At 41.2% G+C, this 15,563-nt stretch overlaps 1 protein-coding gene across 5 annotated transcripts in view; it reads left to right on the top strand.

Moving 5' to 3' along the window:
• The window catches only part of SYNE1 (spectrin repeat containing nuclear envelope protein 1), a 591,877-nt gene that overhangs the window by 537,245 nt on the left and 39,069 nt on the right, over positions 1–15,563 (top strand). For all 5 annotated transcript variants that reach the window (XM_073557690.1, XM_073557686.1, XM_073557687.1 and 2 more), the window contains 4 exons: positions 1,664–1,851; positions 5,009–5,159; positions 6,032–6,214; positions 7,012–7,149. In XM_073557690.1, the coding sequence (XP_073413791.1) occupies positions 1,664–1,851; positions 5,009–5,159; positions 6,032–6,214; positions 7,012–7,149 (660 nt within the window). The remainder of the gene's footprint in view (positions 1–1,663; positions 1,852–5,008; positions 5,160–6,031; positions 6,215–7,011; positions 7,150–15,563) is intronic.

Raw genomic sequence — 15,563 nt, 5'->3', positions numbered from 1 at the left:
ATGCATTGACATACTTTTTTTTTGCTGTACACTAAAGCATTGCAGACTTATCTTATACAGAGAATGTATCCCATATTATCTGTACCAAATGTTTTTTTTCAATGGGACCCTATGGAAAGAATGCCTATGTTATGGCATATATCAGAGACTTCCATGGGAAGAAAATCTTAGGAAATGTTCCTGAAATATACCAACGATACAATGCTTGGGCGCAATGTGCACTAAGCCATGGCCGTACAGTATGTACAAGAATCTGAGACACTAGTCCGTAATATCTAGGAATAAAAGTTTTATAAAGGTTTTATGGTGGTTGAATATCACATACATATTGAAAGCACACTTTAATCTCATGGTCCTCTTTGACAAGGACCATTGAGATTTAGGAGTACACTGCATACTGTACACAAATTAGTGATTTTTGCATGGCGATAAGAGTTGAGTGAATGTCCTGTTCATATGCACTAATGGCATGTACAGTATGATAGTGTCATTCTGCAGAATGTATGAGTGTTATAATTACCACCAAGTGGTCTGTATAAAAAAAATGGAGAAAGCACTTCATAGGACAAAATATTGGTATCTATGGGGCGGAATGTGTTATCCTCTATTTCCGCTCTTGGGTACTGGGCCTTAACTTGAGTGATTGTGTTCAAAACATCTCAACTAACAATATCAGTGTAGTTCACTCACCTGGGACCGAACAGGTTCAAAAGTCCAAGTAGTCGGTTTTGGGCGTTAGGTCCCAGGGGAAGGGACACTATCAGGTCCAAAAGTGGAAGTCCAAGTCGGTTTTGGGCACCACTTTCAAATGTTCAAATAGATGGCAAATGTGTACTGTCATCTTTGTTTTTAGATTGTGTAGAGGAAGGAATCAGTTTGACCCTGAAACACATAGAACCTTTAATAAAATATTATCATTTATCGTAATATCAGAATCGAGTCTGGTGAGAGGTAGCTCAGCACTCATCACCCGGATTTTTACTCCCTTACCCTAAATTGTTATGAGACACTTTTTAGTCTTACCACTATGTTACACAGGTTCTTAGGAGGATAGTGAACTCATTTACCTTCAGATACTGCAAATATCCAATTTGAGCCATGCAGAAATATTTTGGATTCAGGACTGTGCATCTACAATATATTTTAGAAGATTATTGGTCTGAGACTTAGCTACAAGATATGGGTCATGGAGGTCCTTGTCCTGATCAATCTTTGCAACGTCTTGTAAGTGTCTATGACTCAGTTTACTAAACATTGGAACTAGTCCAATGGAGATTCTTTTGACATGAAACTCTGAAGGACAGAACTGAACAAGTTCTAGCAGGATGAGAAATACCTTGGATGGAATTACTGTATGATATGTTTATTATGTCCTCAAAGTTGTATGTTACTTTTATTACATCTGTAAAGTGTGTGTTTTGTTCAAGTGTTTAGTGTTTAAATTATTATATCTGTCAAATTAGAAGATTGTTTGTGTATAGTCATATATGTCATGTTATGGTGTCATTTTTTATTAGCTTGCTGAACTGGGAATGTACATACATGAATATTCCAGTTATCTCAAGCTAATGATGTTATTGGGTGCTTAGAAGCTTCCATATGCATCCCTTGTCATGGTTAGGAAAACTTACACTTGATTGACACTATAGGTCGTCTATTGCAGGAACTGCAGAGAGACATAGAGAAACACAGTACAGGAGTTGCTTCAGTTCTGAATCTCTGTGAAGTTCTTCTCCACGACTGTGATGCCTGTGCCAACGACACGGAGTGTGATTCCATCCAGCAGGCTACACGTAGTCTGGACCGTAGATGGAGGAACATCTGCGCCATGTCTATGGAAAGGAGACTCAAGTACGTAACATACGCAGGCGTGCATGCATGATTAGTAGTTACATAGCACAGCACTATTGCAGCTCAAAATTCCCAATTGCAACCCCTGCCATACCCTTGACCTTATGTTACCCTCACCTTTCGACCCTCACTTCTTTTGTGTCTTGTGTGTCTTCTTTCGTGTCTTTTCAAAGTCCTTGAACCTTTATACTGATGAACCCTGTAATAAGTGCATCTTAATGTACAGGAAGATGTTGTGCATTTTGATATGCTTGCTGTTATTCTGTGTCTATCTTTGTATGCCAGTGTGGTGGCATTGCCCACGTGAACTCTAACCAGTTTGAGTTTAGTATAGAGGAAGAATTCTTCCTACAGTGAATTCTTTGTTTTTAGAGTGACAATTTATGGGTACCATGATCAATATCGGTGGGACTGGTCAACCATATGTTCAATTACAATACCCAATTCTATTGTATTTCTGAGAGATAAACCACCAACAACCGTGTCTGGAAGAGGCAATTAGTGTTAGAAACGGCAGAACGCACTAAATAAAAAATAAATGATAAAGTGCGTTCGCCGCTCGGGGTCCACCGTGCAGTAGGTGTAACAACCGCTGCTGAGTGATGACAGAGGAGCAATATGGCGGTATGATTCACACGGGTTCATCTTCACCCGGAGTGTGCAGAGCAGGCTGTGTTCACACACAGAGGTGCCACAACAAAACATCCAAAACACTGAACCTGTTAGTGACACAGGCTTCAGGTTAATGCACACACAGTATCTGGTCACAGGAGCAGGACCCAAGACAGGAGCTGCATCCCTCTAGACCTACCGTGTGTGCGACGTCGCTACTGCGAACGCCAAGAAGGGCTGCAACTACAGCGCGGTGTAGGACACTGCTGCTCAACGACAAAGCCAGATAGCAAGCGCGATGTTGGACGCTAGCCTAGCGGTGCGGTGAGCACAGTGGCTTAATGCTTGCCACTGACTGGCGCGGACTACTAAACTAATTCCCTATCACCATGCGTAATATCAGAGGGAAGGGGTTTCAAATGAGTTAGTCACCAGAGTCATACATCCGTCACCATTCACACACATAGCAAGTATAGTCTATACTAGCTCATGGCGGAATAGCCATGCGCGCCTTTTATAGTAGCCGGGACCGTCTGCACGCCTCCAGATCTCTGAGATGGACCAATGAGAACTGGAGCGGGACCTGAGCAGATGACTCCCGATCTCCAATGGGAGATCGTCCCATGAGCATGCCCAGTAAGAGGACAGAAGGACTTAGCCTCAGGAGAGATTTGCTGCAAGGCAATCTCCTCTGCAATCTCCTCTGCAGTGGAAAAATAGGAGGAGAGTGCAGAATGTGAGGATCTGGATCCCTGCTGAGTAAATGCAGAAATCCGACTCCTAACAATTAGTTTAGCATGCATATTAATGATGGAGGAGTCACCCAGCTACTCTATAAAGGGCATGTCACACTAAGAGATATCGCTAGCAATATCGCTATAACTAGTGACGTTATAGCGATATTGCTAGCGATATCTCTGTGTCTGATACTTACCAGCGACCGGCTCCCCCGCTGGTTATCGCTGATCGCGCGAGAACGTTCAGGACTGATTCTCGTCGTCAGCTTCCTGAGGCGCTTCCTGTGGAGAGACGAGCGTGGAGCCGGGCGGGAGGACGCAGGATCGCCTAGTGTGACAGGTAAGTAGCGACCCCCGTCCCCAGCGATGTCGCTAGTGAGATCTGCCTATGTGGCAGCTCACTAGCGACCACTTAGCGATGTACCAGCGATCCTGACCGCGTCATATCGCTGGTCGGGATCGCTGGTACATCGCTAAGTGTGACAGTACCTTTAGATGAAGGCGACCACTATATAAGATTTATGGACCCTATTTGAAGTCTCCATTAGCAGTTCCATAAAATATAGCTGCAAATAGCACAGCATGCAGCGGTGTAAAGATCCATACATGCTTCATACAACAGATCTGGCACAGGATCATGACTTCCTTGGACAACGCTTACAACTCAAATGTGAACGTTACCTTCGCTCTATCAAAGAAGTTTAATTTTACCTACTTGTAGAATAAGCGCTGTGTATAAAGATTAGGGAGCAGTAGCTGCTGGGCCCTAGGAGACTCAGTCAACTCTGCAATTTAGGCAAGAGGCTGAATTTCCACTGTAACTGGGGATGATACAGCAGCACTAGTTACAGAGAAAATGAACCATAAAAATAATGTACAAATATGTTAAAAAACACACTCTCCTCCCCGATAAGTTCCTAAAATACAGTGTGTAAAATAAATTTAATTAAAAAGCAAGAAGAACAAAGAAACAAAAAAATGCAAAACTGTAAGTACAAATTGCTGTTTTTAGTCACCCCTCCTACCACCAAAATTTGTCCAATATGTAAAATATCATCTGCGGATAGGAGACACGATTTTAATAATTTTTTAGCAGTCCTTTGGGGTTGTTAAAAGGAAAAAAATATATGAAAATTAGACACATATTTCCTATTTATCTTTACATTTTTCTCTGTCGGCAAAAAAAGGAAAATAACAAAATACATAAAAAATAAGGTTTTGCAAGATTGTATGAGTGAGTGTATGAAAAAGCCTAAAAATGTGTCTGGTTAGGAAACAGGGAGAAATGTTTCCGAACTGGTTAAAGTTTCAAACGACTTATAGTTTATTGGCTTCTAGTACATTACGTCTTGTATAATGAGAAATGATGGTAAGCAAGGCTATGATGAGACAAACATGCTATTGTTAATCTAATGTGAACAGGGCTGTCCAGCACACACTATGCCAATGCGGGCGCCGGCTGCGCAGAAGTGTAAACAGTGTCTTACTGGCATACCTGCTTCATGCCTTCACTCCATTCAGCGAGCTCCAGCATGTTATACTGTCCCTTTGTTTGGTCCTCAGTATACCACTTCTCATAGGAAGCAACTGGTTTAATCCAGCAGAAGCAGTTGTACATCTCTCTGGTGTGAATGGCATGGCCTGGCTTGCCGCCACAAGTTTTTTTTTCCATCGCTGCCCCATGTGTTGCGTGTAAATCATTCCGAGGCAGACTTATGTCTGTATTATGACTTGAGCAGGTAGGGTTTGACGTTGTTACTTGCCATGCTGAAGTGTCATAGTGATAAAGCTGCTTCTTCTGCCTGTAGAATTGAAGAGACCTGGAGACTGTGGCAGAAATTCCTGGACGATTTTTCACGGTTTGAAGACTGGCTGAAAATTTCTGAACGGACCGCCGCTTTCCCTAGTTCTTCTGGTGTGCTCTACACAGTGGCCAAAGAAGAGCTGAAGAAATTTGAGGTTATTTTACATTCATTAAAAAGTTTTAAAAATGACGATAACAAAATTAAATGACGAGTAAATACTTTAAAAGCAAAAGTCAACACCCACCGAAAAAATACAAGTGTGTAAATTGTCTGAGCCAGTGTGATACGAGGCTCATGAACATGTCATGAGCTTAGTACCACAGCTGTCTTCAGCTTTCCCAGCTGCTGCCATCCAGACGCCTGGTCTTTTCTATAATTACTCCTTATTGCAGGAACAGCTGATAGAAACATAGATTTGTTTTCATGCAGTTATACAGTATATATAATATGTGAATAGGAGGCACTGATCATATCCAAATAGTATGCACACATATCTCAGAGATGTAGTCACTGTGACATTTCCAATAGAGCAGTCAGTCTCTTGGTTCAATATCTTTGGTAAATGTCAGACCATTCAGTTGTAATGATAAGAAAATCACAGGGTTGGACCAGTTGATTTCCTATAGAGAATATTAGTGAAATAGGCTAAAGAAATGTATAAAGTATATAGCATTTACTCTACACCAGGGTGCCTAGCCTGTGGCATGCCATTGTTTGCGGCCCCCAACCATAGCTGCATTCATTGTATGGTCATTTTGATGACTTTTTTCTGGAGTCCTAATTACTGGAGCAGAGGACCCTCTTTATCTGCAATAGTGGAAGTTCCAGAAATTGAGCTAACCACTTATTAGATCATTAGAGTACTGTTGATATATACCTCTGATCAGAATAACCCTTCAAATTTTATGTGGCCCTTGTGAGTGGTACAATCACAAAATTTGGCACTAATACCAAAGAAGTTTGTGCACCTCTGCTCTCTACAGGCTCTGTAGGGATGCTTCATTTACATGTGAATATTTGTTTTAGGCTTTCCAACGACAAGTTCACGAGAGTCTTACACAGCTAGAGCTCATAAACAAGCAGTATCGACGCCTAGCTCGGGAAAATCGCACGGACTCTGCATGTAAACTGAAGCAGATGGTTCATGAAGGAAACCAACGGTGGGACAATCTGCAGAAAAGAGTCACGTCCATTCTCAGAAGATTGAAGGTATGTTTTACATAAATGTATAAATGCTCTCTGAAGCCAATAATCTTTAACCACAACGGACTGATCAGGTATCACTGTTAACGCAAGACTGATGATCTTACTGTCAAAAACCTCCTTACGATAATTTTGAACAGGTGTCACATTATCTGACATATATCCACAGATAGATAATAAAAGGTATTTAAAGTGGTATTGTAGCCTAAAGAGCTGTTCACTTATCATCTGGATAGGTGATAGCTGTTAGCTCATTGTGTGTTCCTTCACTGGGCACATCACAATGGGTAAGCAACCAGTGACCCCCATTCTACTTTGGTTCACTGATGGCCACAAGACTAAAGCCAGAACGAAGCAGCTGGTTGTGATGGTGCCCTGCAGCTTTACTCAAATATTTGACACACCGGTGAAGATGAATGAGTGTGGAGAGTATCTTCTGCATCAGAGAGCAAAAGGAAGCATGCATGATCTGCCACTCCCCTCCTGGCAGCAGTATTATGGCCAAGGAAGAAAAGGGAGCACAAGTCCTCAATTCTGCAGATCAGTGGGGAGGATCCCAACCGTAGGATCCACACTAATCTAACAGTTATCATCTATCTAGTGGATAGGAGATAACTTTACACCGGAATTACCTTTTCAGCAGATACAAAATCTGAGGCTTGTTTTTATATGATTGGATGTAGAATAATAAGATACTGTATGCCGCATACTCAAATAATTGATTTATTTATTTCAATCTCTGTTGCATACATAAATGTTATTGCCCAATAACCTTTAATCAATCCTGGTTGGTGCCTCTACAGCATTTTATTGGTCAGCGAGAAGAATTTGAGACTGCTCGTGACAGCATTTTGGTATGGTTAACAGAAATGGACCTTCAGTTAACAAATATTGAACATTTCTCTGAATGTGATGTGCAGGCAAAGATAAAACAGCTGAAGGTAAGCAGTAAATATGAGCAGTATTATTTTAGTCACAGATTTTTGCTTGCGGTTCAGATTCCATTTATGCAAAGGGGGTCGGTGTGGTAAGGTATAACAATTGTTACTTTCGCTTTCTCTGGGAAACTCAGCAAGACCATATATTACTTGGTTACCTTTGAATTCATAAGACGCCCTTTAATACTACATGATACCGTGGCACAAAAGCTGGCACGCTGGTTGTCTCCCACATTGGTAACCACTACTTATGGGTGTACTAACAATTAGATCCCTAGCGATCAAATCATTATCTGGGAGGCTGCCAATTAAAATCATTCCAATTATACAATTGTGAAACTATTATTTTGTGTAAGGGGTACATATAAATAAAGTCCGTGGAGCCTCATTTAAGAGTCTCAAACACTGGACTAGCCAGATCTTCCTCCAGGGAAGGACCCAGCCAAGGGGTGGCTCCTTTCGGAAACCACCATTACCACCGTATTAAGTGTCCCTTTAAGTCAATATCCAGCTCTTTACGAGTTTACAGATATGACAAGGGAAATACCAAGGCCAGGTATCCATCCACAGACAACTGTTTTGGGGTGTTGCCCCTCATCAGTGTGGAGTAGGATTCTGGCTAAGTGGGAGCAATGCCTAGTAGACCAACATCACGAAACAATCACTGACCTCAGGGAGACCAGTCAAAGAAAACACTGCGGCAGCCGGCAAAGGCGAGCAAACACAATGAAATCCTAGGTGCATTACTCCCTGGGAAATATGAATATGCAAATAAAGTCCGTGGAGCCTCATTTAAGAGTCTCAAACACGGGACTAGCCAGATCTTCCTCCAGGGAAGGACCCAGCCAAGAGGTGGCTCCTTTCAGAAACCACCATTACCACCATATTAAGTGGCCCTTTAAGTCAATATCGTATTTCCCAGGGAGCAATGCACCTAGGATTTCACTGTGTTTGAGCGCCTTTGCCGGCTGCCGCAGTGTTTTCTTTGACTGGTCTCCCTGAGGTCAGTGATTGTTTCGTGATAAGGGGTACATAGACATAGCTAAATTTGTGATTTTGCCTTTTCTTTGGGCATTATTATATCTGATCAGTTTAAAATACTCTAGATATAGCTGCATCCCTAAAAAAATCACAGACTCAGTGGAAGATCAGGATTAGGCCGGTTTCACATTAGCGCATTTTCAGCGCGCGCACGGCCGGGGGTAGCTCCGCCCCCGATCCGGCTCTCTGCCCGGCGTGCCCGCCCCTTCCTTGTAGCGCCGCCTCCTAGCGGACAGCGGCGCCTGCGATCGGCGCACCCTATCTTTAGCATAGGGTGCGCCGATCGTGCGCAGGCCGTGCGCTAGTTGCGCTTTGACCTGCGCTGCGCACTTTTGACGGTGCGCCGTGCGCGCCAAAATCCGAAAAGTTTGATTTTGGCGTGCACGGCGCACCGTCAAAAGTGCGCAGCGCAGGTCAAAGCGCAACTAGCGCACGGCCTGCGCACGATCGGCGCACCCTATGCTAAAGATAGGGTGCGCCGATCGCAGGCGCCGCTGTCCGCTAGGAGGCGGCGCTACAAGGAAGGGGCGGGCACGCCGGGCAGAGAGCCGGATCGGGGGCGGAGCTACCCCCGGCCGTGCGCGCGCTGAAAATGCGCTAATGTGAAACCGGCCTTAGCTACACTAAACATCCATAAGAAATGTCATAGAAAATCTATAGATGACTTGGATACATGTGAGGTAATGAGCTATAACCACTGTGAATGAAGGGGCTTTATAATTGTCATAAACCCTTTCTGACAGATAAGAAATTTCTATTTCTCAGAATCTGATACGACATTTGCAAGCAAACTTCTATTGGTGTGAATGTGATGTCAGATTTCAGGAAAATTGGTGTTAATAGTGACCCTGCTGCTGGGATTTGAAGAGTCTCAGAAGATGAAGATAATTTCAGTTTTATCAGACAGCATGTTTCAAGGTTGAACAGACTTCTCTTCCTCAGGTCAACTACATATAGAAACTTATATCAAAGGGTTTTAAAGGTTTAAAAATGCATGTGCCCAATGGTACTGTCCCTAACATGTAACATGCGCTAATCAACATTAATAGACAGCACTTGAATAATAAAAATACTGTTACAAAACAGAGGATAAGGTGGGGGGCGTGGCCTGAGCTGGCAATGGTGTAACACGCACGGCTCAGGATCTCTGAGGAGGCATCTCCTAAAGCGACAAATAAAGCAAAAGAAAATCGCTCTCTTCGATAACCCACGGAAGGATTGTTTTCTTGTTACTCAGAGGTACAGTCGGATACCCCTTGTCTGAGCTTTGGACATTAAAAAAGACATTTTTGAAATCTGAGGCCTTTTCCCGCCATTTTACTGCAGGGTGACACCATTTTGAACCGTGAGTGAAAAAATCCTTTCCCTGCTCCCTCCATTACCCACCAGCTGTCCTTGTCCTCAGAAAAAGTATCTCCATGCTTGTCTACCACATTTTAAAGATTTTTATTGTCTTTTGGAGATATTTTTTACAAAAATCCTGTCATATACCAGCTGATTGGCGGAAGGATACAAAATAGTCCCCACCCTGTGCCTAATCTGACAGGATTTCTCTCGTTGCATAATTAAAAGACATTGACTTTCTTTTTTTGAGTCTCCCAGGGTGTCCTATTTTAGCTATATTCCACTGCTTTGTGCGAGGCTGCGGGAGCTATAACGGCTGCGGAGGGATCTCTTTCATCTTAACGTCCTATCTCAAGTACGCCATTTTCCTGTCATAACAGATCTGTGAGGCGGAAGACACAAAATAGTCCGTGATTTGTGCCTATTTCTATGTTAATTCCGCTCCCCACCGCTCCTGTGCAGCTCCACTGGGGTGATCTGCCTTTCTTCAGCGGTGCCGTGTATCAGCTGCCGGCTCCCCTGTTGCATATTTTATGAGAGGGGACTGACGTCACTGAGCCCTTTGTGAAGACTAGCCGCCTGTCACGGCTGCATTTAAAGTCACAGGGAGCGCGTCTATATCGGCGCGCAGTTAATAAAGGATTTTACTGTATGCATCATACAACATTAAAAGTGCCATCCGATTCTGTGGTGTATCTCATTCCTCACGGTCCCTTTTATAAAAAGGCATAGGAAGACACAAGAATTTTCTATATTTTTAACGTTTATTCAGTATAAACATCACCAATAATATCAATCCTCTCTAATATAATCCCTGCAAGGCAGGATTCAAAAAAGGGCACAAGATGAGTCACAAGGCTACTCCAGTGTCCAAATCAACGAAAGTGTCTAATACGACTCCTCAAAAAGCACAAAAATTTCAGGATTCTTACAATACTCACTTTAAAGATCAAGTGGATATCGTTAACCCATTTAAGGCCAGATCTCCTCATAAAGAGGTCATGGATACATCTCTCTCTTCAAAAAAGAAAAATCCTGGTAAAACTTCTGAAAAATTCACCAGCCGACGCTCCAAGTCCTGAGTCTGGAGATAATTCACCAAACTTTTCGCCGGAAAGGTCAAAATTTAAGATGGATAACACCAATCCTTCTCCTTCCCAAAATCTGGATGTTATATCCATACACTCTTACATGGATACTCTCACCCAGAAAATCACGTCCAGTATGTCTCAATCATTTGAAAACCAAAATAAAATTTTACAGTCCACCTTGGATAAATTTAGCAGCAGGTTAGACAACCACGAAAAGCGTCTAACTGTAGTGGAAGAACACACTGATGATTTATCAAAAGACACCCATGACCTCAAATCTGAATTTCACAGACTTAAAATTAAAGTTGCGGATATAGAAGACAGGAACAGACGAAACAACTTGAAAATAAGAGGAATACAAGAATCTATCTCACCGGATAAACTAGAAGACTTCGTCAAGACAATTTTCAAAAAATTACTACCGACACTTATAGACCAAGATCTCATCATAGATAGGATCCACAGACTTCCCAAACCACGGAATATCGATAAAGATTTACCTAGAGATACCATCTTAAGGGTACACTTCTTCAAGATTAAGGAAAAAATTCAACAATCGGTTAAAGATCTAGGAGGTCTTCCAGAACCCTATGCTGACCTTCAGCTATTTACGGATCTCTCAAAGGAAGCGATTGAAGGAAGAAAGTCTTTTAAGCCAGTTACTTCTACCTTGAGGGAAAATAATATCCCCTATAAATGGGGATTCCCACTTAAACTTTTGATAATCTATAAAGGAAAGACGACCGTCCTATTCCCACCTAAAGAAGGAAGAGATTTCCTGTCCTACTACAGGATACCTGACCGCCATAGAATCTCCAACTCTCAAGACCCTGGGCCCTCGTCAGAGAAGGGATGATCCACCGGAGAGACCTGGCCAATATATTTACTCACCTTGTTGTAAGGCCTCTCTACACTTCTTGATTATTTGGTCAATGTATTGTACTGTACTGCTTATTATTCTTCTTTCCACAGGTTTTCTCACTTCTCTACTACTTTATGGACTCATATCACATGAGATTATTTTCCTTCTGGGAATAGTGTTATGCCAAGTGATGCCTCCAATGGGATCTATACACAAACTTTCCCCACTAAGGAATTATAGCCTTCCGGATCGGCTCTTCCTGAAGGACAATTTTGTTCTTATTGTGTTTGTGTCTCTTTTGTTTTTGATTTCAAATAGATATATAGTTTGAGGTTTTTGGACAACTAAGTTCTACAAAGGTAGGTGCACTCTGGTTTCTGCATTTCCTCTACCCCACTTCATACGAACCCAGCCGTTCTTGTAACATGAAAATAAAATTTGTATCATACAATGTCAGGGGGCTAAATAGCCCTTGGAAGAGATTTTCCATTGGTAGGGAGATTAACGGGATGCATCCTGAAGTTGTATGCCTTCAAGAAACCAAGTTCAAAAAAGACAACCACCCTTCTATAAATCTCAAAAATTTCCCATTTGTATTTGAATCTTGCGGCCCATGAAAAAAAGCTGGGGTTTTAACCCTGATTAGTAACTCAATTTCCTTTGAATTGCTTTCTAAAGTAAAAGATGAAAAAGGACATTATCATATTCTCCTGTGCAAACTGAACGGCCAAACCTTCACAATAGTTAATACTTATGTTCCCACCATCAGACAAATTAGCTTCCTGAATAAGCTAATGAAAAAATTAGACACCTTACGATCAGGAACCCTATTTTTGTTAGGGGACTTCAATATGGTGCCAGATGATATACTAGACTCCACCTCTCCCAGCAGATAAAAAATGCAATCCTTGAACAGCTGGATTTATAATCATGAGCTATTCGACTCATTACGCTGTTTGAACACCACATCTAGAGAATTTACTCATTTTTCTGATGGCCATCAGTCGGCATCTAGAATAGATCTGATACTCACAGATGTCTTCTCCTTGCCAAGGTTCTCCTCCAGCTCCATACTTAATAAATCTATTTCTGATAATTCCCCGGTAACTGCAGAACTGATAATAGGGTCCCCAATTCATCCCCAATTCAAGTGGAAATTAAACTCCTCTCTGCTTCATAACCCCACCATCAAATCTGAAATCAGCTCAGCCTTACAAAATTATTTTATTGAAAACGAATCAAACCTCCTCAATCCGTTTACCTATTGTAATGCTCACAAGGCGGTGTTGAGGGGAGTCTTGATTCAAATTTCCTCCAGACAAAAAAAATTAATAGGGATAAAATCCTTACCCTACAACAGTCTATTAATATCTAAGGAAGAGGAACTATGTCGATCCTCTGTTTCCTCTAACAAACAAGCTGTATTATCAGAACTTACTGATCTCAAGTTGCAGTTAAGGAAAATCATATTCAATTTTTACGACTCAGCTATTAGATCAGCAAAATGCAAACATTACTTATCTATAAATCGCCCTTCAAATACATTTCAAACAGAATTAAGAATATACGGAAACGGAATAGAATTGACAGAATAACTTCCTCTAATGGTACATCTCTGGTAGACCCTAAAGATATTGTAGGAGCTTTTGCCGATTATTAAAAAAATCTGTACAATATCAACCAAGACAACCACAATATGCAGCCATCTACCTCAGAGATTGGATAATTTCTTTCCAGCATGAACCTTCCAAAGCTTAACCCTGAAGACTTATCATTTTTGACTTCTCCCTTCAATGAACAAGAAGTCCTAGATACCATAAACAAACTTAAAACATTCAAATCACCCTGCCCAGACGGGTTTAGTAATGATTATTTCAAGTCTTTTAGTAATATATTAACCCCCCCCACCTTGTCAAAGTATTTAACTCAGCTTTCCAAACAGGTCAATTTCCTAAAGAGATGCTGGAAGCGACAATTATCGTAATCCCAAAACCAAATTCTGACACTAGCCAAATTTTTAATTATAGACCTATATCCCTCATCAATACAGACGTAAAAATGTATGCAAAGATCATGGCCAATAGACTAAATTCCTCCCGAGTTTAATTTCCAATGAGCAGATAGGCTTCATCAAAGGAAGACAATCCATAGATGGTAGGAGAAGACTCATCAACATAATTAAGCTTATTTCCTGGAACAAACTCAGGGCCATTGTTATCTCTCTTGATGCTGAGAAAGCGTTCCACCGCCTTAATTGGTCATATCTCGAAGCAACTCTCAAAAAATTTGGAATGGCTTCTCAGATCACAAGAGGTATTATGGCTTTGTACTCCGGCCCTGGTGCGAGGATTTATTTCAACAATCATCTTTCCTCTACGTTTAATATAGCTATTGGGACCAGACAGGGTTGCCCATTTTCACTATTGCTTTTTGCATTAGCTATAGAACCTCTGGCCCAACTAATCAGGAACAGCACAAAGATCTCGGGAATCAAAACTTTGCACAGAGATTTTAAAATAGCGTTGTATGCAGATGATATTATTCTTACCCTCACAGATCCAAGCAACTCTGCCTTACAAACCTTAATCCAGACTTTTGCTAAAATCTCTTATTTTAAAATAAACGACTCAAAATCCAAAATGCTTGGCTTTAACCTAGGATCAGACCAAGAGGAAATTAAGGTCCTCTCACCTTGGGGGTGGGCCACTGATGGGCTGACATATCTAGGCCTAAAATTCGTCAAAAACGTAAACTCTCTAATAAAAATAAACTTAGAACTGCTTACTAAAAAGCTTTTTAATGAATTCCGTACATCTAGAGATGATGGGCTTTCTTGGTGGGGAAGAATCATGATGGTCAAGTCGTATATTTTCCCAAAAATCCTATACCTACTTCGCTCACTGCCTTTAAAAATACCCACTTCCTCTCTCACAAACCTTCAAGCCTCATTAAACCCCTTTATATGGAATAACAAAAGACCCAGAATAGCAAAAAATATTCTATACAACCATAAATCTTATGGTGGAGCTGGTTCCCCAAATATTACGGCCTATTCCTATTACATTGCAAATTTAGTCAAACAAAGCTCATACTGGTGGCCTCAAGATATGACACCAGCTTGGCATGAACTAGAACTGTTCTTTAATAATTATAAAACTCTTCACCTACTAATTCTGAACCAACTCCTTCATAAAAAATTAATTACAATTCTCATCCGATTTTCCAAGCTATTTCTGAAGTTTGGAAAAAATTTTCTGCTCCAAAAAGAGGCTCTAACAAAGAAGTCACAATAAAAAATCTGGCTCTATCAGTTATCTTTCAAGCGTCTAATCAGACCATTGACCCCAGTTGGTCTAAACTTGGACTTAAAAAAATTAAAGATTTATACGATGGCGTTACTTGTACACCTTACAATAAACTCAAGGAAAGATTTCAATCTACTACCCCTGCTTTCTTACAATATGTTATCCTCAAAGACATAATCCATGAGTTCCTTACTATCTACCCGAGAATCTCTGAACCAGCAGTTAACCTTATTTGTAATATAGATCATAATATTTTTTGGAGTTTTGATTACACGTACAAATGGTGTAACAATAGCTTTGAAGCGGTAAAGACTCAAAATATTGTCAAATCGGAAACCGAATTGCACACGACAATTGACCCTTCTGACCTTGAACAGGCATGTACCCTCTCGTATGCCTCTTCCATTTCCTTATCACTGCAAGAGACCCACTTCAAGCTTTTAACGAGATGGTATTATACCCCCGTTAAACTTCATAGAATCAACCCTGACAATTCTCTGCTCTGTTGGAGGGGTTGTGGAAGGCCAGGAAATATCTTGCATATATTTTGGCAATGTCCCAAAATTGTTCCCTTTTGGAGAAAGATTTCTAACCTTATCGATTTTATCCTAGGAACACGACTTATTCTGTCTCCTCCTCTGGCCCTTGTTTCTCTGGACGCAGACAAAATTGATACTTCTAACAGGCTATTGATTATACACATTTTACTAGTCTCCAAACATAGTATTGCCTTTCTTTGGAAAAACCCAAAACCCCCACAAATGAATGAAATTA

The sequence above is a fragment of the Dendrobates tinctorius genome, unplaced genomic scaffold (genome assembly GCF_039654945.1).
Source record: "Dendrobates tinctorius isolate UK_male_01 unplaced genomic scaffold, ASM3965494v1 ptg000250l, whole genome shotgun sequence".
NCBI lineage: Eukaryota > Metazoa > Chordata > Amphibia > Anura > Dendrobatidae > Dendrobates > Dendrobates tinctorius.
Note: the sequence above shows the minus strand (reverse complement) of the source record. Positions and strands in the feature narration are given on the sequence as shown.